The 25,690-nt window shown below is 42.5% G+C and overlaps 1 protein-coding gene across 4 annotated transcripts in view; it reads left to right on the top strand.

The window, feature by feature from the left end:
• Positions 1 to 25,690, top strand: part of LG01H5orf63 (linkage group 01 C5orf63 homolog) — a 133,648-nt gene that overhangs the window by 68,730 nt on the left and 39,228 nt on the right. For 3 of the 4 annotated variants that reach the window (XM_073624932.1, XM_073624938.1, XM_073624918.1), the window contains exon 3: positions 15,428 to 15,484. The exons of the other annotated variant lie outside the window; for it this stretch is intronic. In XM_073624932.1, the coding sequence (XP_073481033.1) occupies positions 15,428 to 15,484 (57 nt within the window). The remainder of the gene's footprint in view (positions 1 to 15,427; positions 15,485 to 25,690) is intronic. 4 annotated transcript variants of the gene reach the window in all.

The following is a 25,690-nucleotide window of genomic DNA, read 5'->3' as shown; positions in this document are numbered from 1 at the left end:
GAGGCATGTTCTAATGTGCTGATATTCACAGCAGTGACACCGGTAAGAAAAGGAGAATGACAAAAGGACCTCAAACTACTGGGTCCTAATAGCAGGTCTTCGATAACTCAGTAGGAGCTGGTAATAGAGCATGCTTTTCTTGAAGGAAAACTGCTTGCATGAAGAGGAATTACCTGACTTTACCATAAAACAGAAAGATGTGTCATATCTTTTTTCAAATCTTTAAAAGACACTTTAGACACTGTTCTTTATTACATAATGAAAAGGGAAAATGGTCCTTTAAATTATTTGTTTGGCTATGTACATTGTAAATGTAAAAGAGATTTGCTTGATGTAAATCTTAACATCTTATCAATGGATGCCTAACTTCCATCATAAAAAAAAAAAGTTCCCATCCCGCTCCACCCACCTCTAGCTAATGTATAGTTTTCATTAAAAAAAAAAAGTGCCAATATCTTACCTGAAACTGTGGACACGTCACTACATCTCAATCCTTTTTTCTTATGATCTGTTGTGTGGGAGGGTACTTCTTGCATTGGCCATGCCACTTTCTGATGTGGACACTGCCTGTTGGCTCTCAAAATAGTCAATAAAATGGTTCTGTTATCTTACCGCAGTAGTGTTCTAAAGTGACAACATGAGGAATGACAATAATGTCAGGAGAGTGTGCAATCCTGCTCCGTTATAGCTGCTGCTTTCAGCATCCTGGTTTTGGCTGTGGCATTCTCCTTGTCTGTGTATCCACCTGCAAGGTGATTGATTGTGGTCAGATTCTGGGTGGAGAAAATACCCAATTTAAGCTAGCCAAACCTTCAGTCTCATGCTTGTGAATAGTGTGTGATAATGTGTGTAATATCTGATCAAGCTCCCTGTCTGCCTTGCTCTGCTAGATTGGATTTCCCTGTGTATGACCTCGGACCGGATAATGACTATTCTCTGAACTCAGCCTGCCTTTTACCTGGACTGTCATTGAGCCACTCTGCTTGTCTGCCAACCTCAAGTACCTGTTTGCTCAGTTCGTGCCTGCCCTGGCATGGTAGCCAGGCACTATAGCATTGTGTATAAGTTCTGGGGGTAACCGAGTACCGGTAGGCCTACTTGCCTTAATTAAAACGTCTAGTGGAGCTTTCCCAATAAACCAATAAATCTCTTTTGACAGAGGAGATAAGGAAAGTTGAAAAAGAACTAAGAACTCCTGGTGCTGGCTGCATATGAATATACTGTATATGTGATATATGAAAATGCATATGAAAATATATGTGAAAAAAAAATTTAACTTTTTATTTTTCAGTCTCGACTATAATAAAAATAATATGTAAAAAAAAAAAAAAAATGTAAATTCACGTTACACATGTAGGGTAAATGGTGCCAAATATAGATCTCCCTCTAGTGCAGTGGTCTCCAAACTGCGGCCCGGGGGGCTGGATGCTGCCCTTTGCTTGCCATTATCTGGCCCTTGGGGCACTGATACAAGACAGTGTTCCTCCCACCGACACCAACAATGAAGCATAATTCCTGCTATTGACATCAGCAGTGGGGTACTATTTCTCTCATTGACACCAACGATAGGTTACTATTCTTCAAACTGACACCAATGATGGGGTTGCTATTTTTCCCACTGACACCATGATGGGCATTAGTCTTTCCACTGACACCAACGATGGGACACTATTCCTACTGCTAATACCAAAGATGCATTGTTTACTCCCACTGATGCCAGAACAATTTTTACTCCCAGTGGCCACAGTCTGGCACCTCTAAAGTCTGAAGGACAGTAAACTGGCCCTATGTTTGGAAACCCTAGCTCTAGTAGTTAATCAATTTATTTTTATAATATGTATGACAACAAACATTTCAGAAAACATCATAAAATCATGTTATACAAAACTGTGACAGTCACTTTAAGGTAAACACTGAAATTGCATCATGAGTTTGATATAAATAGTAATCCATGGCAACAAGCAAGAAATAAATTTGCCCACCCTAGCTTGTTGAAAGCTGCTTACTGACTGGCTGGTAGAGGTCCCGAAATATCACTATTCATAGCACTGTACTTTGAAATATAACTTGTATCAATCTCAATTGGGTCATGCTTCCTTGGTATATAAAAAAAAAAAACATAATATTTTGAGTAAATAATAGCATAATGGCTACTTGTACAACAATGAACTCTAGCAATATGCACCTTTTGTTGGCAAAGGACTTTAGCTGCAAATGACGGCCTTGTATAAACGTACACTGCCAGTAGTAAATCAGATTATGCTCTTTATATTATTCACTGAAGCAAAAACCCTTGTATAATTTCTCTCCTTTTATTTTTTATTTTATTTTTTCCTCTTTATACTCTTGTCATATAGACACAAGACGAAAAGATTGGCTCTGCATCTGAATGCATTCTAATCTTCTCTTGACTTATAACTGTAATGGGCTGTAATCAGAGGGAAATAAATCCATTTTTCTGCTGCCTGAGATTGAAATTTAAATAAGCAGAGCTAAATTGGCAGAGCATGACAACATAGTATCAGATGAAAAATGGAGTTTGCAATGCTGACAACCTTTTTATACATCTATAAATAATTTCTATTCTAAAACACTCAATCTTAGAATGACAAACAGCCTCAGAATACCATCAACTTTCTGTTATCAAACAGCCCCATCTCTTCTTTGGAAAGCAAGAAAGCTCCTGTTTAGAGTTTTTTTTTTTTCTTTTTGGTTGTTAAGTTGGGGACTGGACACACAAATGTTTGAACTAGTGCCTGAGATAAATTAACTCCTTCGCGCTTAAGAAGAAAAAATTTCTTAACCACCGCGGCTCTTTACAGAGATCGGGGTCGGGTCGTGTTTTAGCAACACGGCACGGCTGCGATCGCCGTGCTGCCTGCCCCCGCAGGCGGGTGAGAGCGGCTGTTCTGAGAAGCCATCATATGAGTGCCGTACGGCCCAGCCGTCATTTGACGGTGGGAGGGCGGCAAATGGTTAATGCCTATGCACAATTTTGCAACTAATGTGTTAGTAAAACCGTATATGTCATCACAACTGCTTTGTGCATCCAGGTGGATTATGCCTTGTTTTTTTTTTCAGGACAAATTGGACTTTCATTTGGTTCTAAATGGTAATGGTTATCTCATGATTTATTTTCTCAAAAGAGTTTATTGAGACAAAGACATACCATCAAACATTGTAGGTTCCGGATAAAACATTGTCATATACAATCAGACATGTCAATCACAATCCACCTTTACGAACAAACGTTTTCGTACATTTATTGCTTTTCTTGCCCTGTTTTGCCCTCCCCCCCTTAAACTTACACCCAACAACTTTAGATAGGGGTAGTATAACAGCCCAAAACCCAACAGTTATACAGTATGAGCAGAGTCAACCTCTGTGTTAAAGAAGCAGTTCTGTTCAGAACCAAATCCACTGGGGAAAGTCCAGGAATATCTAACCATGGAGACCATAGAGCATTGAACTTTCCCAGGCAACCTCGGTGCAGGAAAATGTACCTCTCCAGCCACAGGGTGTCCCCCATTTGAGTAGTCCATTCGCATAGGATAAGAGGCTCTGTCCCCATCCAATGCCTGAGAATAAGCTTGCGTGCCTGAAAAAGTGCCCTGGCTATGGTTTGTTTAGGGTTGTCTTCAATTGGAAAGTCATCTAGAATTTCCAATACACAGGGCTTAGGGTCCATCGGGATATTAACCTGAAATACCCTATTAATAGTGGCAACAACTCCCGACCAGTAGAGATGTAGCTTGGGGCAACACCACAGCGGGTGGATAAGGTCTCCCTGGTCCCTAGAGCACCTAGTACACTCAGTTTTCCCTTAGTCCCATGCTACACAATCTTGCATACTTGCAGGAGTAAGGTGCACCCGTTAGACAATATACAATGGGGACAGACATTGAGAGAGCACAGCCGAACCGCCTGCAGAGTTTTCTACCACTGCTCCTTCTCACTCTCCCATTTAGGCACCATTTTGGTCCTTTCAAGTACGCGGACACAAGCATGGCATAACACTAGGATATAAATCCCTTGTAGTCAGAGACTTCTTTCATAGAGTGAAAAATAAGGCCGGGGAGTGTACCCACAATACTCCATCCGATTGTGCCCTAACAGCATGATGCAGCTGCACATGCAGCCATGCTGTAAAGGAGTTCAGTTTGCCATTGTAAAAGATGTGTGACACAATGCAGTTTCCATTTGTACCACACGGCTAAGATTGAAACTCCTTATAGTACCCATTGTCCCAAATAGGGCTGTAACGAGTAAAGCCAGTGATATCCTGTAAATGCCTGACTTTATTCCATACCTTTTGCATCAACAAATATATAGGAAAAAGCTTGTTAGATTTAGTGTAGGCCAGTGCCGCCAAACCCATGGCCACATTGTGCATCCCCATGATGTGGTGTAACAGAGCTATGGTTGGGTCTACATGCCCATCTGCATTGGCTGACTCCATGGGCAGAGCCCGGGCAATATGTTGCAGCTGAGCTGTCAAGTAGTAGAGCCATGAGTTGGGCATAGCCAAACCACCATTCTCTTTATGTTTTTGCAGTTGCTCAAGCTTAACCATCGGAGGTTTATTTAGTCATATAAAAGAACGGAACATAGAATTAATTATTCAAAATAATTTGAGTGGAACAATCATTAGTGTGTTATGCAGAATATAGAGACGTTGTGGCATAAAAAACATTTTGATGAGATTCACTCTACCTCCTAGTGACATCTTAAGTTTAGACCATAATTTTGTTTTTATCCCGGATTCAGCCCAATAGTGGTGACAAGTTAAGGGATACTTAGTCTCGAGGCTGCAGGGTGACATGCACCCCCATATATTTAATGGAGGGGGCTACAGGAATATTTTGGAGTGTGAGGCCCTGAGTATTTTTTTTAATAATAAAATTGAGAATTTTCTCCAGTTGATTACCAAACCTGAAAATACTCAAACTCAAAAATACTCAAATTACCAAACCTCAAAAGTTGGTAATGACCCACATAGCTTCCTGCGGGGAATCCGCAGTGTCTCCCAAGAGTAACATAGTGTCATCGGCATAGAGCATGAGTTTTTTGTGAATCTTGCCATATCTAAAGCCACAAATAGAGGGGTTCGAAAGGTTCAGGGCAGCCATAGGCTCTATGGCAATGGCAAACAAAAGAGGGGACCGAGGGCAGCCCTGACGTGTACCTCCTATATAGGGGAAAGGGCATGGAGGCATGACCTGTGTCTCTAATGTCTGCCTGCAGGGAACTGTATAGTAATTGTACCCAGGATAGGAAGGTAGGGCCAAACCCGAACTTGTGCATGGTGCCCACAGGTATTGCCATTCTACGCTGTTGAAAGCCTTGTGGGCATCCAACGACAGCAAGGCCCTATCACCTATGTTATCTGCCTGAGACTGTATATTGATGTATAGCTTACGCAAATTAATCACAGTTGACCACTCAGGTATAAAGCCTGAATGGTCTGGATGAATAATTGACAATAAGGCCTTATTAAGTCTCAGGCCAGTACTTTGGCTAGAATCCTAATATCCACCTGCAAAAGGGTTATGGATCTGTAGGAACTCGGGTCCAGCGGATCTTTACCCGGTTTGAGTGATAGGACTATGTTAGCCTTGGTCATGGAGTCAGAGAGAGTCTGACAATCCCTGGCTGCATTAAAAACCTTGCAAAGATGTGGCAATATGACTTCCCCGTACTGCTTAAATACCTCCACTCGAAGCCCCTCATCCCCGGGGGCCTTAGGAGTTAGGAAAGGAGTTGACTGCCAGATGTAACTCTTCCACAGTTATGGGAGAATCTAAAAGCTGCTTCTGGGATGTCGACAGGCAGGGCAACTCAATCCTTGTAGGAAATCCTTCAAGTCTGCTGACGTGTAACCCTGCCTGAGCGATACAGATGAGAATAGAACTCCATCAGCTCCTGCATAATAGAATTCGGGTTATTTACCATTTTCCCCATATGGGTGCGTAGAGCCCCAATAGATATGTGATTGCACTATTTTGGCCAACAGCCTGCCCGTCTGTTCCCCCTACACGTAAAAGGCCAGTGTGCTCAAAAAGCGTTTCTTATCTGCCGAGGATGCCGCTAAGTGGTCCACTGCTGTCTGAACGGCTATCTAGTGACATCAGATGAGTTGGCAATAAACTCTGCCTCCAGTCGACGTACCAGCTGCGCAGACTGTTCTTTCTGTGTTTGAGTATTTTTTTAATATTATTAATCTCAGCTATGAATATGCCTCTCGGGAATGCTTTGAAAGCGTCCCAGGCGCCAAGAGGATCAAAGAGATCTCTATTGCTCTGTCAGTAAGCAGAAATCTCATCCGCAATCCTGTCCTTGGGAGTTAAAGATGTTTAGCCAAAAAGTGTTAAGCTTCCATGGAGCCCTTGGTAGGGTCGAGGCAGGCCTAACATTTCGGTAGACTATTAGGGGGGAGTGATTTGGAAATGCCACTAAGTATTGTATGTCTTGAACTAGAAGTGAAGCAGCCTGAGTGCAGAGGCATAGGTCAAGCCTAAACAGAGATAAGTGCGACTTAACTGCCTCTATAAATTTCAGTAATGTGATGCGGGGATGTTTAGACCCCACCGTAGGGGGTGGTGTTTGTTCAGTTCAGGATCAAAATAGCCATTAAGATCTCCCACTACTAGGATCAAGGGAATGCCATGGTTGCCCAGCCAGTCTGTCAAAAGAGTTCTTAGCACTAAGGAGTTAAAAGGAGGCGATATATGCACTGCTGCAAAAGTACATTTAATTTGAAATATTCTACATAACAGGATCACATATCTCCCTTCTGAATCAATCATTTTGTCAAATAACTGAAAATCTAAGGATCGGTGTATCAGAACACTCACCCCCCAGAGTAGGTGGTGTGAGTAGAGTGATACGCCGTGCCCACCCAAGATACCAAGATACGCAGAGCAGTAATGATAAGTAGGATAAGAACCAAGTACATCAGTGTCGGAGCCATGCTGTGCTCAGCCGAGCAGGTACGAACCAAAGACCTCATTAGGCCTTGAGGGCAGGGCAGTGCTGGGGGGACAGGGTTCCGCCACATAGTGTAGTCACGGTGGTGTGATCTAGGATAGAGAGTCCTGGAACCATAGTTGCATAGAAACTGAATGTAAACCGTTAGGGTTAGTTGTAGAAAAAGAACTTTGGTGCTACCATCTCTTCGGGTAAATAGAGACACCCCCAGTGTTTGGAAGGTCTCCTCTAGGAGCATGCAGGTAGGTGGGGCACCATCCTGGTAAGAAGCAACAGACTTCACAGGAAATAACAACTTGGGGTTAGGTAGGCGTACCCCATCTTACCATCCATAAGAGAAGCAGACCAAGAACCGTCAAGGTTGCTCTTAATTTGTAACCCAAAGGTAACCAAATCGCATAAAGAATTCTTGCTCTTAGTGCAAACAGGATAACTATTTCTGCCAGCCACATGGAAAACCGTTTCAGTCCTCCTGCGCTGCAACTCTTCTAGCTTGCTGAAGTACTTGCTCGTTGGCATCCAGCTAATCTGAGGCCTGCGTAGCCGAGTCAAAAAAATGAGCTTGACCCCTGTCCAAAACGCGGAGTCTGGCGGGAAACGTCATGGCATACAGTCAGGTCCATAAATATTGGGACATCGACACAATTCTAACCTTTTTTGCTCTATACACCACCACAATGGATTTGAAATGAAACAAACAAGATGTGCTTTAACTGCAGACTTGCAGCTTTAATTTGAGGGTATTTACATCCAAATCAGGTGAACGGTGTAGGAATTACAACAGTTTGTATATGTGCCTCCAACTTTTTAAGGGACCAAAAGTAATGGGACAGATTAACAATCATCCATCAAACTTTCACTTTTTAATACTTGGTTGCAAATCCTTTGCAGTCAATTACAGCCTGAAGTCTGGAACACATAGACATCACCAGACACTGGGTTTCATCCCTGGTGATGCTCTGCCAGGCCTCTACTGCAACTGTCTTCAGTTCCTGCTTGTTCTTGGGGCATTTTCCCTTCAGTTTTGTCTTCAGCAAGTGAAATGCATGCTCAATAGAATTCAGGTCAGGTGATTGACTTGGCCATTGCATAACATTAAATTTCTTTCCCTTAAAAACTCCTTGATTGCTTTTGCAGTATGCTTCGGGTCATTGTCCATCTGCACTGTGAAGCGCTGTCCAATGAGTTCTGAAGCATTTTGCTGAATATGAGCAGATAATATTGCCGGAAACACTTCAGAATTCATACTGCTGCTTTTGTCAGCAGTCACATCATCAATAAATACAAGAGAACCAGTTCCATTGGCAGCCATAGATGGCCACGCCATGACACTACCACCACCATGCTTCACTGATGAGGATGTATGCTTTGGATCATGCGCAGTTTCTTTCCTTCTCCATACTCTTCTCTTCCCATCACTCTGTACAAGTTGATCTTGGTCTCATCTGTCCATAGGATGTTGTTCCAGAACTGTGAAGGCTTTTTTAGATGTTGTTTGGCAAACTCTAATCTGGCCTTCCTGTTTTTGAGGCTCACCAATGGTTTACATCTTGTGGTGAACCCTCTGTATTCACTCTGGTGAAGTCTTCTCTTGATTGTTGACTTTGACACACATACACCTACCTCCTGGAGAGTGTTCTTGATATGGCCAACTGTTGTGAAGGGTGTTTTCTTCAACAGGGAAAGAATTCTTCGGTCATCCACCACAGTTGTTTTCCGTGGTCTTCCAGGTCTTTTGGTGTTGCTGAGCTCACCGGTGCGTTCTTTCTTTTTAAGGATGTTCCAAACAGTTGATTTGGCCACACCTAATGTTTTTGCTATCTCTCTTATGGGTTTTTTTTTGTTTTTTCAGCCTAATGATGGCTTGCTTCACTGATAGTGACAGCTCTTTGGATCTCATATTGAGAGTTGACAGCAACAGATTCCAAATGCAAATAGCACACTTGAAATGAACTCTGGACCTTTTATCTGCTCCTTGTAAATGGGATAATGAGGGAATAACACACACCTGACCATGGAACAGCTGAGCAGCCAATTGTCCCATTGCTTTTGGTCCCTTAAAAAGTGTGAGGCACATATACAAACTGTTGTAATTTCTACACCGTTGGATGTAAATACCCTCAAATTAAAGCTGAAAGCCTGCAGTTAAAGCACATCTTGTTTGTTTCCATTGTGGTGGTGTATAGAGCCGAAAAGATTAGAATTGTGTCGATGTCCCAATATTTATGGACCTGACTGTAGTCGCTGGAGCCTTTTCTTAACCTCTGCGAATTTAGCACTGAACTGAATGTTGTGGCATTCCCTGGCCAAACGGAGCATGATCTCCTAGTCCTTGAATTTGAGAAGTCTGGCCAGGAGGGTGCGGGGTGGGTGGGGCCTAGGTGGAACCCTGTGTGCCCGCTCCACAGAATACAAGGGGGTGAACTCCTCCTTCCCAAATGTTTTCAGTAACCACTGCTCCACAAATTCCGTGGGGTCCCTACCCTCCACCTTCTTCGGGAGCCCCACAATCTGGATATTGTTCCGCCGCAGGCGATTTTCAATATCATTATTATTAAGCTCATTAGCTCTAGCGATTCTTGCAGTGGACTGTGCATCTCGTATAAGCTGCGCCAGCTTGTCCTCCAATCACGTATGTGGCCCTCGGCCACTGTGGTGCACTCTCTAATTTTTTGATTTCTTTCAATCCCCCAAAGTGTTCCATGGGTGTATCAACAGAAGCAGTGCACTTGTGAACAGCCCTAAGTATTTCAGCCAGAGTGGGTTGATCAGCATCATCTTCCCCCTCTCCCTTTTCCATGTCAGTGATAGGCTGGTCATTGGAAACAGAGGGCCCTGTGTGGACTGCTTGCCCTCCTGATCAGTGTGGCAGATAGCAGGGGTGGCTTTCAAGTCCTCCTCTAGAGGCTGCTCTCCTGCTTCAGTCACCTTCTGAGCATAATAGAACATGTCCCGTGGAGGATCTTTCCCTAGGGCTTTGGGGTTTTTTGGAAGCTTATCAGCGTCTTTCTGCTTCTCTCCATGTGAGCGCTGTAAGGGAGCCGCTGCCGCGCCCTGTTGGGAATCAGCCTGCACTCCGTCCTCCTGTTTGCAGGTCACCATACCGACGGTTCTGGAGCCCACGTTCGCCAGGGATATCCGATGTAGTTGAGGCAGGGATTGAGGCAAAAAACAAACAGTTTCTCCAGCTGGGAGCAGAATCTATGGAGGATCACAAACGGCAACTCTGTGAAGCACGTCTGCTCACATGCCGCTATTGGCCATGCCCAATTTTTAAAAAAATATTATTAATATTATCAAAGTAAAACTGGCCCAAAATAGTAAAAAAAAATCTTTTTTTTTTTTTTTTTAAATTTAGCTGTATATTTCTTGCTACTACCATAACCTTCCACCAAAGTGCAACCCAAAATAAATTCTCCTGTTCCTGAGAATCGCAGCAATACTACATATGTGGTATGTTAGTTGTTGTTTGTATCCTTAATACAGCCCAGAAACAATAGTGCTCATTTTTGTTTGTTTTTTTTTTTTTATCTTACCTCAAACACAGTGACACTAGCTGACACTGATACTAATTAAAAAAAAAAAAAAAAACTGTCCAAAAAAATACTGACCCTGACCTTTGACCCTGATCCAAACACTAACCCTGGCACTGACTTGCATTATTATTTACACACACTTTTTTCTTCTCTCTCTGCAAGGAAAGCGAGAGAGATATGATAACTCTCTCTACCATTCCATGAGAGAAAACTTGGGGGTGGGCTTCACAGTGACTGATCACTGTGGTAGCAAGTCAGAGACTATCACAGCGATCAGGTGACCCAGAATTGGGTGTCTTTCATCAGCTGCATGCTGTTTACACATTTTGCTGGTCACACCAAAATTTTTAAACTTGTATAATATGTTTCTTTTATATCTGTTATATCTTTTTCTTTATACAACTCCTTTAACCCTCGACCACTTTAGTGTGTGGTAATTAGATCAGTTACTGATAGAAAGTATTTTGTTATAATACTGTAAGAAATGATTACTATTGACATCTCTGTAAATATTCGGTACATTTTAAATTTTTACAGATCTGTCTCAACCTAAAGTTAAATTTGAACTGACCCTAACCCGTCAATCCAAACCCTAACAATGCCACTTAGCTCAAGCCGTAAACTATAATCCTACTTAAGTTCACTCTAAAAGAAAATTATGGCCATTCCAAATAGGCAAAGCTTTGACACCTCCCGGTAGTGGTGAAACTTGCCTGCTCATTCCTACTTTTCATGGGCCCAGAGCTAGTATGCAGATCAGAAAAATCTTAGAAATGTCAGAAGGAATTGCTTACTTGTTCTAGGTCCTTGATTTAGAACATTGAAACCAAAGGGTCAGCTTGACAACCAAGCATTTTCAGTAGGAGGCATTGGTAGTGGCAGTCTCTATGTTTTGGTTGTGACTGGTTTATTTTAATACCTAAATATAACCTGATAATAGCCAGAACACTAATGTGAACGATAATTTTGAACCAAGAATAAATTCTCTAATATAAACCCAATAACTAATGTGTCAATAACAAAAAAAAATAAAAATGCAAAAGCTTACATTACTAAAGAAACTGGCACTGAATACAATTGATTGTACAGTACTATACATGGGACCTTGTGATGAAAGAGTTATCTGTTGTCCTATCAACTAGGCAGATGTTGCTTGTGTTTGAAAAGGGTAATCTTGTAGGTTATGAGTGATAGAATGTACAGATATTCTACCTTTCCTTCCAGTCATGAGCTGCTTACAGCTATGTGTAAGATTTATACAGTAGATCACATGTATCAAACACAAGATCCACGGGCCAAATACAGCACTCCGGGCCATTTCATGTGGCTGTCGCACTTCTCCTGCAGCTGCAGCACCCCCTCGTCTCCTTCCCCACTTTGCCTCAGCAGTTGGCAGCAGAGAAGAGGGCAGCGCTCCTCCACCAGATCCTGCGCTTCCCTGTGCAGTTGTGGAGAGGCTTGTCTCTGCCTACTCCCCCTTTCACGTCTTAGCAGTTGGCAGCAGAGAGGACAACAGAACTCCTCCTACAGATCCTGCACTCTCTGTGCAGTTGCAGAACCCCCTTATCTCCCCCTTCTCTGGTCTCAGCATTCAGCAGATTCCGGCAGCTGACTCCAGCCCTCCTCTGGTCCTCCTCCAGACCCTGCACTTTCTGCTTCCCAGCTTTTTCAGCAGCACAAGGGGTATATTTATATAGTCTTACAGATAAAACGCCCCTGTGAGGGAATCATATTGCTGATGCGGCCCACGATGAAATTGAGTTTGGAACCCCTGCAGTAGATTGTTTACATTTGCTCTTTTTGTAGCATGTTGGAATCAAATGAAGCTTTGCTTAAGGTAAAATCCCAACTCCAGATTATTATTAAAGTGATACTAAACAGAGAAGTGTTTATTGCCATAATTTATACACATAAATCATACAGTTGTATGCAAAAGTTTTGGAACCCCTGACAATTTCCATGATTGTCATTTATAAATATTTGGGTGTTTGGATCAGCAATTTCATTTTGTTCCATCAAATAACTAAAGGACACAGTAATATTTCAGTAGTGAAATGAGGTTTATTGGATTAACAGAAAATGCGCAGTATGGATCAAAATGAAATTAAACAGGTGCATAAATTTGGGCACCCCAACAGAAAAATCACATCAGTATTTAGTAGAGCCTCCTTTAGCAGAAATGGCCTCTATATGCTTCCTATAGCCTGTAATGAGTGTCTGAATTCTGGATGAAAGTATTTTGGACCATTCCTCCTTACAAAACATCTCCAGTTCAGTTAGGTTTGATGGTTGTCGAGCATGGACAGCCCGCTTCAAATCACCCCACAGATGTTCAATAATATTCGGGTCTGGAGACTGGGATGGCCATTCCAGAACATTGTACTTGTTCCTCTGCATAAATGCCTGAGTAGATTTTGGGCAGTGTTTTGGGTCGTTGTCTTTTTGAAATATCCAGCCCCGGCGTAACTTCAACTTTGTGACTGATTCCTTTAACATTATTCTTAAGAATCTGCTGATGTTGAGTGTAATCCATGCGACCCTCACCTTTAACCAGATTCCCAGTGCCGACACTGGCCACACAGCCCCACAGCATGATGGAACCTCCACCAAATTTTACTGTGGGTAGCAACTGTTTTTCTTGGAATGCTATGTTTTTTTGCCGCCATGCATAACGCCCCTTGTTATGACCAAATAGTTCAATCTTGTTTCATCAGTCCACAGCACCTTATTCCAAAATGAAGCTGGCTTGTCCAAATGTGCTTTTGCATTACTCTCCCATACAGCTTCTCCCTGTGCAAAGTGCACTGAATTGTTGAAGGATGCACAGTGACACCATCTGCAAGTTGATTTTGTAGGTCTTTGGAGGTGGTCCGTGGGCTGTTTTTGACCGTTCTCACTATCCTTCACCTCTCCAATATTTTATGTGGCCTGCCACTTCTGGCCTTAACAAAAACTGTGCCTGTGGTCTTTCATTTCCTCACTATGTTCCTCACAGTGGACACTGACAGCTTATATCTCTGCAATAACTTTTTGTAGCCTTCCCCTAAACCATAATGTAGAACAATCTTTGTTTTCAGGTCATTTGAGAGTTGTTTTGAGGCCCCCATGTTGCCACTCTTCAGAGGAGAGTCAAAGAGAACAACAACTTGCAATCGGCCACCTTAAATACCTTTTCTCATGATTGGATGCACCTGTCTATGAAGTTCAAGGCTTACTGAGCTCACCAAACCAATTGTGTGTTCCAATTAATCAGTGCTAAGTAGTTACAGGTATTCAAATCAACAAAATGACAAGGGTGCCCAAATTTATGCACCTGTCTAATTTTGTTTTGATGCATATTGCGCATTTTCTGTTAAGCCAATAAACCTCATTTTACTACTGAAATATTACTGTGCCCATCAGTTATATGATAGATCAAAATGAAATTGCTGATCCAAACACCCAAATATTTATAAATGACAATCATGGAAATTGTCAGGGGTTCCTAAACTTTTGCATACAACTGTATATATCATGCCATTGTATTTTTTTAATCCTCTAAGTACCTTATTCCTGCAGCACTGTGGTCACATGATCTTGCCCTGTTCTTTGGCAATTGCAGTGAAGGATCCTTGGGAGGGGCTTCTATTACTCTGTGGATGTATGCTCTCTATAGTATGAGTCTGTGTCTGGCCATCAGCCCTGATTGGTGCTGTGCCAGTTTAAAAAAAAACTTTTTTTTTTTTTTTTTTTAGAAGAGCATTTAATTAGAAGAATTAGATTTGATTATAAATAGCAAATTAAATAGAATTTAATTTGATTATAAATATCAAATAACAACTGTTTTAAAGCTCCCTGGAAATATTTTTTAAACATCAAATATGTATTTTTTTGTGCATTAATATGGTGTGGGCGGTGCCAGAGGTGACTGACCCTCACTTTCACTTTGTTCAGACTGCATATTCATCCAAGGCTCTTTTTTTTTTACTTTACAGGTATTTGCAATTGTGTTTGATATGGTTAATACTGATTTTATTGAAATTAAGCTTTTTTGTCAGTTTCTTAGTGAATGTAATCAATCCGCATACTATATACTGCCCCCAATGATGTTTAGCAATAGGAAGACATAGGGGAGGAGTGAAGGGATTGTCATTTATCATTGTGTATATGCTCACATGTGTGACTCTATAGTCATGTGGGCTGCACAGATCAGAAAAAAGGGCAAATGAAGGGCTTAGAAGGGAACTGAAATTTAAGCATGCTCTGTAGAGGACACAAGCTGGTCTATACAATCTCAACCTGCAGTGGGGACACAGAGAAGATGAGAGGGACAGCTGAAGGCAAGATCAACTATGTATATTTAACTCTGCACAAAATGCTTTAGTGACTTTGTGAGCATGAACACTCTGTTACATAGCATTTAGTGAGAGTTTTTCATAGTCTAGGTTTAATGTAACTTTACATTTCTCCCAGAAACTGTTTAAAATAAAAAGCTTACTCTGCAATACTTATCTCCTCATTAGTACGGTCCTCAGCATTAATGGCTTTTTTGCCACAAGATATTCTCAGTCTTCTGAGTAAATTATGCCAATTAACTTTGGTAGGCTGAAGACATTCTGTGAGAGCAAGGCACCATGGCCCATCCCTTGAAGGGGGGCATCACCTGCAATATAATGGTGCAGTATAATGATCAACCTCCTCCAGGAGAAGATCCGAAGAGGAAGGAGATCTAATGTATTATGCGTCCAGACTATTGTTTGCATTTGTTTATATGCTAGCATTATGCAATTATTAAAACTGTACCTTAACAGGGAATTGCTTGCCAAATTAGCGTTTTATGGAGTGGGGAAGGGTTAGAACAGCTTTGAGCTTTTTTACTGGGGGTCATTGCACAGCTTAACAAGGCTTTTGTTTGTCACTTCTAGGATCCGTGCCCTCTTTGTGATGAAGCAAAGGAAACACTTACACCCTTTATGGAAAGGGTAATGTATGAGCTGCTTACAGCTATGTGTAAAATTTATGAATATACATGAACAAATAATCCAGTCTCCTACACTCCTATGGCTGAAAGTGCCGATCCAGAGGTTTTTTATTTTTCCAAGTTTTTTTTTTTTTTTTGCAACAGTGACATTGGGATGAGGGATGGTCTCCCCCATTGAAAGAGGGCTGATAGGTTTGTGGTCCCCATGTATAATGATGCAAGCCTGTGTGTACCTGAGTTTTGGGCAGATGTTTTAGGACGAAAGGGGATTTGCCTTCTGAACTGTTAAAAAGTTCATTCAAATCCTTTACCCATTATCTAAACGGTTAACTAAAAATATGTCTGTCTTCCTTACCATTCCTTAGGTGTGTCATCCTTCTGTTAAAAATAAATAACTCAAAATCACCCAAATAGTGCCTAATAACATTCTAGCCTTAGAAAGGGGGCATACTTTTTTTTTTTTCTATAATTCATTTTTTTTAATGATAATTTTGTATATTAAAAATCGCATCATTAGATCGACTTCTGTTAAGCAGATACGGCCATGGATGGATTGAAATTCAACCTTTCCCTGCTGAACCGTCCGAATTTCGATCCATCTACCGAGGTTGTAAACCTCTGAAATGAAAAATGAACAAAGCATCTCCTTCTATAGTGTGTACTAATATAACATCATTTTGAAATTGATGGCAGCAACACATCTCAGAAAAGTTGGGACAAGGCAACAAAAAAGTGGTCAAGTAAGTGGTCCTAACAAAGAAATGTTTGAAGAACATTTTGCAACTAATTAGGTTAATTCACAACTGGTCAGTAACTTGACTGGGTATAAAAAAGGACATGTTAGAGAGTGAGTGCCGGTTCACACTTGTGTGATGCGAACCTGTGTAATTGCAATGCAAATTTTTGCTGTTTGTGAGTGCGAGTTTGCATTGTGTTTTTGGTTAATAACAGTGCGATTGTAATGCGAATTGAATGTGTTTACTTTTTCATTAAGGATCAGATGCAATTTGTGCTCAGGCTAATCAAATAGGCATGCAAAAAATGGGTGTTATCTTCCTGTGGACTTCCTGGTTTTATGTGGAGAGAGTACATTATATGCCCTTGGCCATGGCAGCAGTTTTTACTGCTACAGTCCTGATTGAGAAGGACAAAGCCAAGAGGAGGAGGAGGAGGAGACCGATGAGAAGCCGAAGATATTGGATCCATTCAATAATTTCAAATAGGGAAGAGAAAGGCCAGTTCAGGATTCTCTATAATGATCTCCGTCAACACTAAGAGAAGTTCTTCAACTATTCCCGGATGTCTCATCATTGTTCTCTCTCCCCTCTATCTCCTCTCTCTTGCACTCTCCGAGCCTCTTACCACTCTCATTCTTTGAGTGTATGGTGAAATCTCTGCTCTGCCCCTAACCTTTAAAAAAATACATATGATAATAGTGAAAAAAAAAAGGGAGATTTGTAAAAAATAAATAAAAAAAAACAAATGTGACCGTGTCCCAGGTGCTGCAACTCAAAAAGCCTGAATATTCGGCTCATAAAGTAAAATTGTGCAACCAAATACAATGAAATATATGAAAAAATATCCTAAATACAATTTAACTGGTGTGTATATTCAAGTCCATACTGTGCTCCAATAAATAAACCGTGATGTTGAACACTTAAGTAAGGCTTGGTACTTCTGTTTGAAAAATGTGTTAAGAAAGGCCAAGTACCAAGCCTTACTTGAGTGTTCAACATCACGGTTTATTTATTGGAGGAGCTCAGTATGGACTTGAATATACACACCAGTTAAATTGTATTTAATATATTTTTTCATATATTTCATTGTATTCAGTTGTGCAATTTTACTTTATCTACACTCTCGTTCTTTGAACACCCTCACCCTTTTGCCTGCCACTTACGTTTGTTTTGATGAATTACTTGGACTACTTGGTACCCGTTTGGCGCTTCAGAACACCACCTTTTGGAATAGTGTGGAGCCAGCTGAAAGATTGCTTGTTGCATTAAGGTAAATTTCATTGATATACTTTGTGAATTATTCATATTTTGCACCATAGTAAGCAATACAGGGAATGCAGACAGATATCACTACAAAGTTGTCTTCCAAAAAAGTATTAATTTTTATTTATTTTTTTAACTTGTAATCTGCATGTAATGCTATACTTTTCCTAAATATTGTGGAGATAATCAAAATTCTTGCATATCAAGAACAACATTATGAGGAGACAATACTCCCCTTCTCCTTTTCCTTCTACCTTTCCCTTTTTCTCTCTCACTCTTCATACTCTTTCTCCCCCTCATTCTCCCACTCTCTCTCTTCCTCCCACTCTCTCTTCCTCCCTCCCTCTCTTCCTCCATCCCACTCTCTCTTCCTCCCTCCCTCTCTTCCTTCATCTCTCACTCTCTTCCTCCCTCCCTCTCCTCCTCCCTATCTATGTCTCTTGCCCTTTAACATTAACCCACATTTGGTACAGTCAAGGAGTGTATACAAAGTTGCACCGCGATCCTCATATCAAAGTAAGGGTCTGGCAAGACCTCTTTAACCACTTGACAACTTAGCACTTAAACCCCCTTCCTAACCAGACCAATTTTCAGCTTTTGGTGCTCTCACATTTTGAATGACAATTACTCAGTCATGCAACACTGTATCTTTATGAAATTTTTGTCCTTTTTTTCCACACAAATAGAGCTTTCTTTTGGTGGTATTTAATCACTGCTGGGTTCTTTATTTTTTGCGCCGTAAAAGAAAAAAGACCGAAAAATCTGTAAAAAAATACATTTTTCTTCATTTCTGTTATAATATTTTGCAAATTAGTAATTTTTCTTCATATATTTTGGCCAAAATTTATACCGCTACATATCTTTGGTAAAAATAACCCAAATCGGTGGATATTATTTGGTCTTTTTGAAAGTTATAGAGTCCAAAAGCTATGGTGCGCATATCTGAAAATTGATCACACCTGAATTACTGACGGCCTATCTAATTTCTTGAGACCCTAACATGCCAGAAAAGTACAAATACCCCCCAAATGACCCCTTTTTGGAAAGAAGACATTCCAAGGTATTTAGAAAGATGCATGGTGAGTTTTTTGAAGTTGTCATTTTTTCCCACAATTCTTTGCAAAATCAAGGTTTTTTTTTTTACTTTTTTTTTTTCCACAAAATTGTCATGTTAGCAGGTTATTTCTCACAGACCGCATATGCATACCACAAATTACACCCCAAAACACATTCTGCTATTACTCCCGAGTATGGTGATACCACATGTGTGAGACTTTTACACAGCGTGGCCACATACAGAGGCCCAACATGCAGGGGAGCACCTTCAGGCGTTCTGGAGCACCCAGGCCAATTCTGACATTTCTCTCCTACATGTAAAAATCATCATTTATTAGCTAGAAAATGACTTAGAACCCCAAAACATTATATATGTTTTTTTAGCAAAGACCCTAGAGAATACAATGGCGGTCGTTGCAACTTTTTATCTCGCACGGTATTTGCGCAGCAATTTTTTTAACACGTTTTTTTTGGAAAAAAAAATGTTTTGTGCTTTACAAAAACCAAAACAGTAAAGTTAGCCCAATGTTTTTGCATAATGTGAAAGATGAAGTTACGCCGAGTAAATAGATACCCAACATGTCACCCTTCAAAATTGCACGCGCTTGTGGAATAGCGCCAAACTTTGCTACTCAAAAATCCCCATAGGCGACGCTTTAAAATTTTTTACTGGTTACATGTTTTGAGTTACAGAGGAGGTCTAGGGCCAAAATTATTGCTCTCGCTCTACCGATCGCAGCGATACCTCACATGTGTGGTTTGAACACCGTTTTCATATGTGGGCGGGACTTACGTATGCGTTCGCTTCTGCATGCGAGCACACAGGGACAGGGGCGCTTTAAAAAATTTTTTTTTTTTTTTATTGTTCATTTTACTTTATTTATTTTAGTTTGATGCTTTTTTCCAAAAAAAAAAAAATTTGACCACTTTTATTCCTATTACAAGGAATATAAACATCCTTGTAATAGGAATATGGCATGACAGGTTCTCTTTACAGTGAGATATGGGGTCAATAAGACCCCACATCTCACCTCTAGGCTGGGAAGCCTGAAATAAAAAAAAAAAAAAAAAAAAAGATCCTGGCTTCGATCGTAGCGGTGAGTCGGTAGAAGCACCGCAAGGCGGCGGGAAGGGGGGACGTCCCCTCTCGCCTCCCGTAAGAATGATCAAGCAGTGGAACAGCTGCTATGATCATTCTCATGGTGTAGGGAATCGCCGGCTGAAAAAGCTGATATCTGAATGATGCCTGTAGCTGCAACCATCATTCAGATATCTCCGCACAAAGTCAAGGACGTTGTATGACGGCCGGCGGGCAGGAAGTGGTTAAAACGCTTTTTTTTTTTTTAACACAAAGTTGTCCATTTATACAATATTTCTACCACATAACATGTACATGCCAAAAATGACACCCCAAAATAGATTCTCCTGCTCCTCCTGAGTACGGCGATACCCCATGTGTGAGACTTCCACAGCCTGGCCACATACAGAGGCCGAGTACAGCTGAGCATGGCTCAGCATGGCAGGGTATGGCGGGGTATGGCGGAGTATGGCGGGGTATGGCGGAGTATGGCGGGGTATGGCAGAGTATGGCGGGGTATGGCGGAGTATGGCGGGGTATGGCGGGGGCATGGCAGAGTATGGCGGGGGGCATTGCAGAGTATGGCGGGGGGCATTGCAGAGTATGGCGGGGGGCATTGCAGAGTATGGCGGGGGCATTGCAGAGTATTGTGGGGGCATTGCAGAGTATTGCACAGCATTGCAGAGTATTGTGGGGGCATTGCAGAGTATTGCACAGCATTGCAGAGTATTGTGGGGGCATTGCAGAGTATTGCAGAGTATTGTGGGGGTATTGCAGAGTATTGCACAGCATTGCAGAGTATTGTGGGGGTATTGCAGAGTATTGTGGGGGTATTGCAGAGTATTGCACAGCATTGCAGAGTATTGTGGGGGTATTGCAGAGTATTGTGGGGGTATTGCAGAGTATTGTGGGGGTATTGCAGAGTATTGCACAGCATTAGTAGTGAGGGATGGCTGAGCATGGATGGATGGATGTCTCTGTGCAGCGCTGTGGGCACTACACATACAGCCCACAGCGCTGCAGACATCCATCCATCCCCCCTCCCCGCTCACAGTGTACCGATCGGTACACAGGAGGGGAGGAGAGGAACCGGCGTCATCAGATGACGCCAGTCTGTTTACATGTGATCGCGCCGTCATTTGACGGCTCGATCACATGGTAAACGGCCGCGATCAGCGGCCATTTACCGGAATCCGTGATGCGCCGGGTCCCCTGGACCCGGCGGTCACGGATGTGTTCGGGTGCGCGCCCCAGGGGGCGCGCGAGAGGGGATTTCTGGGAGGACGTCATAGTACGTCCACCCAGAGTTATCCAACCGCCCTGCAGCCGTCATTCGGCTATGGGCCGGTTGGTAAGTGGTTAACCACTCGCTTACTGGGCACTTAAACCCCCTCCTGCCAGACCAATTTTCAGCTTTCAGTGCTGACGCACTTTGAATGACAATTGCTCGGTCATACAACACTGTACCCAAATTAAGTTTTTATCATTTTTTTCCCACAAATAGAGCTTTCTTTTGGTGGTATTTAATCACAGCTGGGATTTTTATAAACAAACAAAAAAAAGATGGAAAATTTTGAAAAAAAAAAAAAATCATGTTTCATAGTTTGGTCACAAATTTTGCGAACAGGTAATTTTTCTCCTTCATTGATATGCGCTGATGAGGCGACACTGGTGGGCACTGATAGGCTGCACTGATGGGCACGGATAGGCACAGTTAAGGCGGCACAGATAAGGCGGCACTGATAGGCACAGATAAGGCGGCACTTATGGGGACAGATAAGGCGGTACTGATGGGCACAGATAAGGCGGCACGGATGGCCACTGATGGGCGCTGATGGGTGGCACGGATAGGTGGCACTGATGGGCACTGATAGGTACCACTGATGGTGGGCACTGGTAGGCGGCACTGCTGCCTATTGCTAGGTGTCACTGGCAGGGGGCACAGATGATCGCCGTGATCAGGACTGATGTCCCTCTCACGGCCGCCGGTGATCTGAGCTGTCAGCGCGAGGAGAAAAAATAGCCGATTACCGGCTCTGTTTACATCACATGATCAGCTGTCATTGGCTGACAGCTGATCATGTGGTAAGGGGTCGGGACCGACCCCTTACTCCGATCTGTGATCAGGCGAGTCTCATAGAGTCGCTGATCACCGAGAGCGCCGCGTGCGCCCTGCAGGGGGCGCGCAGGCCGCTTGTGCACGGGACGACGTCAATAGACGTCGTCCCGGCAATGTAGGTCCGCACTGTTGTCCTCATTCGGCAATAGCGCGGATCTGAAGAGGTTAAGAGGAGGCACCAAACTTATGTCGAACAATGTAGGAGGGCAGCGCTGGGCATCAATTTGTTGACTGATCCCTGACACAATGTGGAGTAGCTTATTTGTCTGACCTGGGTCTTCCACCTGTTCTGCTGCCCTGATGCTTTGCTTCCTGCGGGAAGTAGATTCTTGCATTTGCCTTCTACTGGAAGGTGTGGAAACGTCAGTCTCCTCATAATCTGGCTCCTGTGCAGATGACTCATTCAAGCCCTGTACCTCCATAGATGAATCCTCTTCATTTGTGCATGCAAATGATGCTCCTTCAACATCAACAGTAGCAGCATGCTCCTCCCAATCAAGCAAGCAATCCAAAAATTTGAACATGTAACTCTGTTATTAGTCTACAAACCCAAAGTATGAAGATAGGGGGAGAAGTGCAGCTGAGTGGGAGACTGAGGAGGAGGGGGAGGACAGGTTAATTAGAGAGAGGGAGTGAGAGAGTGACAGATTATTGTACAATAACTTACTTCCTCAATTATAGAACAGTCTTCAGAAAATCAAAGTATCTGGCGAAGGCATAGGGACACTTTGGGGGGGCACCAGATCCACTTCATGCTTCATGCTCCAGTCTCTGGTATCTTTGCAGTGTGTCCTTTAGGCTACGCCACCTTGTACGTGTGAGTACTTCTGTAATAAAAACATGACTAATTCATTTTCTATTTTTTACTTCAGGTACCTAGTAACTGGAAATAAATTTGCCAGCTTGCATTATAAATTTAAATTGGGAAAATCAACTGTGAGCACAGTTGTGCGGGACACCTGTATCGCCATCCGGGAGGTCCTAAAAGATGTGGTGATGAGAAAACCAACAAAAGAGGAATGGAACACTATAGTGGAGTTGTTTTGGGATCGCTGCAACTTCCCTAACTGTGTTGGTGCCATAGACGGCAAGCACATCATGATTGTGAGGCCAGTTGGTAGCGGGACCAAATTTTTTAATTATAAACAATATCTTTTCTTTGTTCTGCTGGCAGTGGCTAATGCAAATTACTCCTTCACCTACATTGATATTGGTTCTTATGGGAGCAGTTCTGACTCAAGCATTTTTTCTCACTCCAGTTTTGGAAAAATGCTTCGCGAGAACACACTTGACCTCCCAAATGAACGACCGCCCCCTGGAACATCTGAACCCCTTCTCCCATTTATCTTTGTTGGGGATGAGGCTTTCGCTCTTTCTGAAAACCTGCTCCACCCATATGCAAATCGGTCACTCAATTTGGGGAAAAAAAGAGTTTTAAATTATTGGCTCACAAGAGCGCGACGAGCTGTGGAGTGTAGTTTTGGAATCCTGACAAATGGCGAGATCTCTTCGCATCCCAATAACTCTAACCATGGATAATACCATCATTGCCATCAAAGCTGCCTGTGCACTCCACAATTTTGTTCGGGCTAGAGATGGATACCTGTTCGAGGACTCGTTGATCGATGACATGGAAGGCGCAGAGTGCACCAGCACCAGGGGCAATTATAGAGGAGCCAGCATCCAGGTGGATTTCACAGACTACTTTATGAGTCCTGCCGGTTAGATGCCATGCCAGCTTTATGCCATTGAATAAAGAGAAACAACATTTTTTGCTGTCAATATTGCATGGTTTATTATCTGCTCTTTTTTTAAATAAATACGCTAAATTTCTATTGTTCAACAGTGCGTAATGTATTTTTTGCGCTTTTTAAACACATCTGTGTCTACATACTGAGCATGCATTATCATTCCATAACATTACATTGGTGGTCAGTGGGATGAATGCCCCTTACATTGGTGGTCAGTGAGATGAATGCCCCTTACATTGGTAGTCAGTGGGATGAATGCCCCTTACATTGCTGGTCAGTGGGATGAATGCCCCTTACATTGAGGGTCGGTGGAATGAATGGCCCTTACATTGGTTGTCAGTGGGATGAATGCCCCTTACATTGGTGGTCAGTGGGATGAATGCCCCTTACATTGGTGGCCAGTGGGATGAATGCCCCTTACATTGAGGGTCAGTGGGATGAATGGCTCTTACATTGGTGATCAGTGGGATGAATGCCCCTTACATTGAGGGTCAGTGGGATGAATGGTCCTTAGATTGGTGGTCAGTGGGATGAATGCCCCTTACATTGGGGGTCAGTGGGATGAATGCCCTTACATTGGGGGTCAGTGGGATGAATGCCCCTTACATTGGTGCTCAATGGGGTCGGTGGGATAAATGCTCCTTACATTGGTGGTCAGTGTACACAGATACCTAATATATTCCAGACCAATTTACATTGATGTCTATGGAGACTAAATTTGCAACGCAATGCTGTAAACTCGCACAGGACCCTTTGCTTTTCTGGGCATTATTCTTATATTCGGGTATACGGCAGTCCCATATATATGGCCTGGCACAGACAAGTCTTATGAGCTCCCCAGTGTCAGTGTTCCGACGTCTGGGGGCCATGATCTTGGATGTTTGCAGGTGGACATCACACAGGAAACAGGAAGTGAGGGGGCAGAAATGGTAGGGGATCGGGAGGGGGAAAAAATCTACATATAAAATAAGAATTCACACATATCTGAACCAGCAATGCGATTCTAGAACGATTTACATTGATGTCTATGGAGACTAAATTTGCAACGCAACGCTGTAAACTCACACAGGACCCTTTTTATTGTCACATCGCATTTGCAGGAATCGCAATACAAAGATGTGAATGACCGTCATCGAAAACAAAATATTTTGGGATGACATGCAAATCTAGGCTTTTTGTAACGCATCACATTCGCAATCAACTCACACAAGTGTGAACCGGCACTGTGAGTGTCTTAGAATAAGGCTCCATTCACATTTGGCATATTGGGATCTCGGGGCAGATTCGCTGCAATTCTGTCTGCCATCTCAAAATGCATTTATTGAAAATGGCACCTAAACACTGTGATTTTGCCACGATAAGCCTGTCACCCAAAAGAAGGTCCTGCACCGCGTTTTAAGTGTTATTAAAAATGCCACCCGAACATACATTTTGCCATGCAAAATGTTCATTTGTATTCAACCCCCTTTACTCTGATACCCCTAAAATCTTGTGGAACCAATTGCCTTCAGAAGTCACCTGATTAGTAAATAGAGTACACCTGTGTGTAATTTAATCTCAGTATAAATACAGCTGTTAATGAAGCCCTCAGAGGTTTGTTAGAGAACCTTAGTGAACAAACAACGGCATCATGAAGGCCAAGGAACACACCAGACAGGTCAGGGATAAAGTTGTGGAGAAGTTAAAAGCAGGGTTAGGTTATAAAAAAATATCCCAAGCTTTAAACATCTCACGGAGCACTGTTCAATCCATCATCCGAAAATGGAGAGTACGACACAACTGCAAACCTACGAAGACATGGTCATCCACCTAAACTGACAGGCCGGGCAAGGAGAGCATTCTTCAGAGAAGCAGCCAAGAGGCCCATGGTAACTCTGGAGGAGCTGCAGAGGATCCACAGCTCAGTTGGGAGAATCTGTCCACAGGACAACTGTTATGCCCTGTACACACGGTCGGATTTTCCGACGGAAAAAGTGCGATCGGATTGTGTTGTCGGAAATTCCGATCGTGTGTGGGCTCCAACTGACTTTTTCCGTCAGAATTTCCGACACACAAAGTTTGAGAACAGGCTATAAAATTTTCCAACAACAAAATCCGATCGGTTAAATTCCGATCGTGTGTACACAAATCCGACGCACAAAGTGCCACGCATGCACGGAGTAAATTAAGAGACGAAAGCTATTGGCTACTGCCCCGTTTATAG

Source organism: Aquarana catesbeiana, linkage group LG01 (assembly GCF_042186555.1).
Source record: "Aquarana catesbeiana isolate 2022-GZ linkage group LG01, ASM4218655v1, whole genome shotgun sequence".
NCBI classification, from domain to species: domain Eukaryota; kingdom Metazoa; phylum Chordata; class Amphibia; order Anura; family Ranidae; genus Aquarana; species Aquarana catesbeiana.
This window is presented reverse-complemented; position numbering and strand designations above follow the sequence as displayed.